General features: G+C 36.3%; 1 protein-coding gene across 1 annotated transcript in view; it reads left to right on the top strand.

Moving 5' to 3' along the window:
• daw1 (dynein assembly factor with WDR repeat domains 1) overlaps positions 1-3,080 on the top strand; it is a 73,016-nt gene extending 69,936 nt beyond the window's left edge. Inside the window, exons 12-13 of the mRNA XM_043702958.1 lie at positions 1,167-1,329; positions 2,152-3,080. Of these exons, the coding sequence (XP_043558893.1) occupies positions 1,167-1,329; positions 2,152-2,186 (198 nt within the window). The 3' untranslated portion in view covers positions 2,187-3,080. The remainder of the gene's footprint in view (positions 1-1,166; positions 1,330-2,151) is intronic.

Genomic DNA, 3,080 nt, shown 5'->3' with positions numbered 1-3,080 from the left:
TGAGGTAACCCTCTTTGCTGTCCACTACACCTCCAATTTTGGTGTCATCTGCAAACTTACTAACTGTACCTCTTATGCTCGCATCCAAATCATTTATGTAAATGACAAAAAGTAGTGGACCCTGCACCGATCCTTGTGGCACTCCTCTGGTCACAGGCCTCCAGTCTGAGAAACAACCTTCCACCACAACCCTCTGTCTTCTACCTTTTGAGCCAGTTCTATATCCAAATGACTTGTTCTCCCTGTATTCCATGAGATCTAACCTTGCTCACCAGTTTCCAATGGGTTGCCTTGTCAAATGCCTTACTGAAGTCCATATAGATCACATTTACTGCTCTGTCCTCATCAATCTTCTTTGTTACTTCATCAAAGAACTCAATCAAGTTTGTGAGACATGATTTCCCACACATTAAGCCATGTTGACTATTCCTAACCACTCCTTGCCTTTCCAAATACATGTACCTCCTGTCCCTCAGGATTCCCTCCAAAAACATGCCCACCACCGACATCAGGCTCACTGGTCTATAGTTCCCTGGCTTGTCCTTACTACCTTTCTTAAACAGTGTCCTGAAAGATCAAATGTGCTGCTCTATTTTCTATGTTTCTATAAAAGCTCATAGGTTTGGGGTAATACATTAACATGGACAAAGTTTGGATGAAGGTTTGTTTTGTCTCAGGGTAGTGAATCTGTGGAATTCTTTCCCACAGAGGGATGTGGAGGTTGGATTGTTAAGTATACTCAAAACTAATAGAGACAGATTTTTAATCAGTAAGGGAATCAAGGATTATGGGATTAAGCAGCGCTCTTTCTAATTTTCTCCCCAGCTGCATGACAGGACTTTCAGAACCTAAAGTCAATGTCATGATCCATGTGGAACCTTGAAGTAAGCACGTGCTCAGTTTAGGGGGAACATGGGGGGTAAGGCAGGGAATATGTGGCATACACAGCAACACTTGTTGCTTGGAAAAAAAACAGCTCCAAGAAATCCACTTTGAGTCTTCACAAACCGAGCCAAGCAGGAATGATTAAAAAAATGTGATTGAGTTGATGACATTTGTATTTTAACTGTAAAAATACCATTGTTAATCTAGAGTCTTTTTGACAATGTTAGTACTTGCAGTCACATGGATGCAATATTGTTCTAACGTTGCAGTGCTTTTGTCAGATTTGTTTCAATCCTCAGGGCAGTCGCATTCTTACAGGCAGTTCTGATAAGACATCCAGGCTCTGGGATCCTCGCACAGGCCAGTGCCTTCAGGTGTTAGAAGGTCATACTGATGAAATTTTCTCATGTGCTTTTAACTATGAAGGGAATGCCATCATCACAGGTATTATATGAAATGATAATTGAATAATATTAATGTTAATTTCTTTGCCGTCATGATAATAAAAGCAAATTTAATAGTAACTTTCAAAAGGAAAGTGAATATATACTTAGAAAGAAAACCTTGCAAGCTATGGGATCAGATCAGGGAAGTAAATTGATAGTTGTTTCAAAACGTTAGCCCAGGCACAATGGGCTGAATGGCCTCTATATGCTGGATGATTCCAAGAATGTTTTTTTTTCTGCTCCTTCCTATGCCCCAACAAGATTCTTTCCTAATTAATGGTGCAGGAAAGTTTGAACTGTACGTCTTTATTGATCCACTAATACGTCCTACGTTTCAAAAGTGACTACATGTCAAAAGTATTTCATTAGTTTTGAGGTATCTCGTTGTCATGAAAGGTGTTGAAGAAATGCAGGTTTTTTATTTTCTTTTTTACCTGAACTTGATCAGTAATGGAAAGACAGGCCCTTTACATTGAGCCAGTTGAGTCAAGCAAACGAATCAATTCTCTATTAGATTGCATCCTTCAAATCACCACCTAATATGTATAAAATATATATTTTAAATATTGTATCTCATTTGGTGTAAATTTGGTTTTTATTGTTCTTGATTCAGGGTCACCAGCCTGGTCTGTGAGCTGAATAGACCAGTGTTCACTGACAGTATTCAACTTGTGTATAAGATTAATTAGTACAAGTTCAAAAAATAAATAATTTATTTAAGAATACATTTGATTTCCACTATTAATTCTTAAATGTTTTTTAAATCATTTGGCTTTTTTGCTGGAGGAAAAATGATTTTATTCTTTTTGTTGTAATACAGGAAGCAAGGATAACACTTGCAGAATATGGCGGTGAATGAAGATGGAGTTATGACAACTAACTTCGTAAATTCACACTGATAAACATCGAAGAATGCTGTTATGTTGTTCTAAAGTAGAGTCTATACTATTTCAGACATTCATCGTCTCAAAGGACTTATAAAAATATCAAAGCAACATGTTCAGTTTCTTTGTTATGTACAATATTATTGCAAAGTAGTACCAAATAAGATACGTCAGCTCATCAGAGAATCATCTTTGATAAAGTATGAGCTGCACTTCTAACTGCAACAAAGCTCTAAAACCACAACAATTTGTTTTTTTTTTCCTTTTTACCAAGGTTCGTTAGAATTTGAAGCTTTAATGTGGTTAATACATGTTTTAACAGTTCTGAAATTTGCAAATATTAAAAAACTATATTTGATAGTGTTTGATCATTATGAGTTATTGCAAATAAATTCAATACTTTTATAAAGTACCACAATTACTCTGAAGTATTATGCCTTAGTAGCTAACCATCCAAACCTCCTTCAATTTGTTTACAAAATAAAAATATAACTAGGAGTTCTTCATTTAGATGTCATGCTGTCTTCTTTAATCCTACCCACAATGATATCCAAAGCTAATTAGAAAACAGTTATGACCGACATTCAATGTTTATGAATGCATGCTCCAGCAGGGAATCTCGCTTACCAGCTATTTAAGTAACAAATCACAGGCTTTTCCTAGTCTTAAAATTAAGAAGTGGAAAATCACAAGGAACTCATTCACAGCTTCTTTTCATGTATAGTCACCAACTGAGGGCCAATTTTAAGAGTGTGCATTTGTTCTGCATTGTAAAAGCACAATGGTTGCATGTGATAGGTTGAAGATGAACTTTATTGGTCCTTCCCACATTCATAGTAATGTTGTCATCGAAAACAAACATTGA

The sequence above is a fragment of the Chiloscyllium plagiosum genome, chromosome 13 (genome assembly GCF_004010195.1).
Source record: "Chiloscyllium plagiosum isolate BGI_BamShark_2017 chromosome 13, ASM401019v2, whole genome shotgun sequence".
Lineage (NCBI taxonomy): Eukaryota > Metazoa > Chordata > Chondrichthyes > Orectolobiformes > Hemiscylliidae > Chiloscyllium > Chiloscyllium plagiosum.
This window is presented reverse-complemented; position numbering and strand designations above follow the sequence as displayed.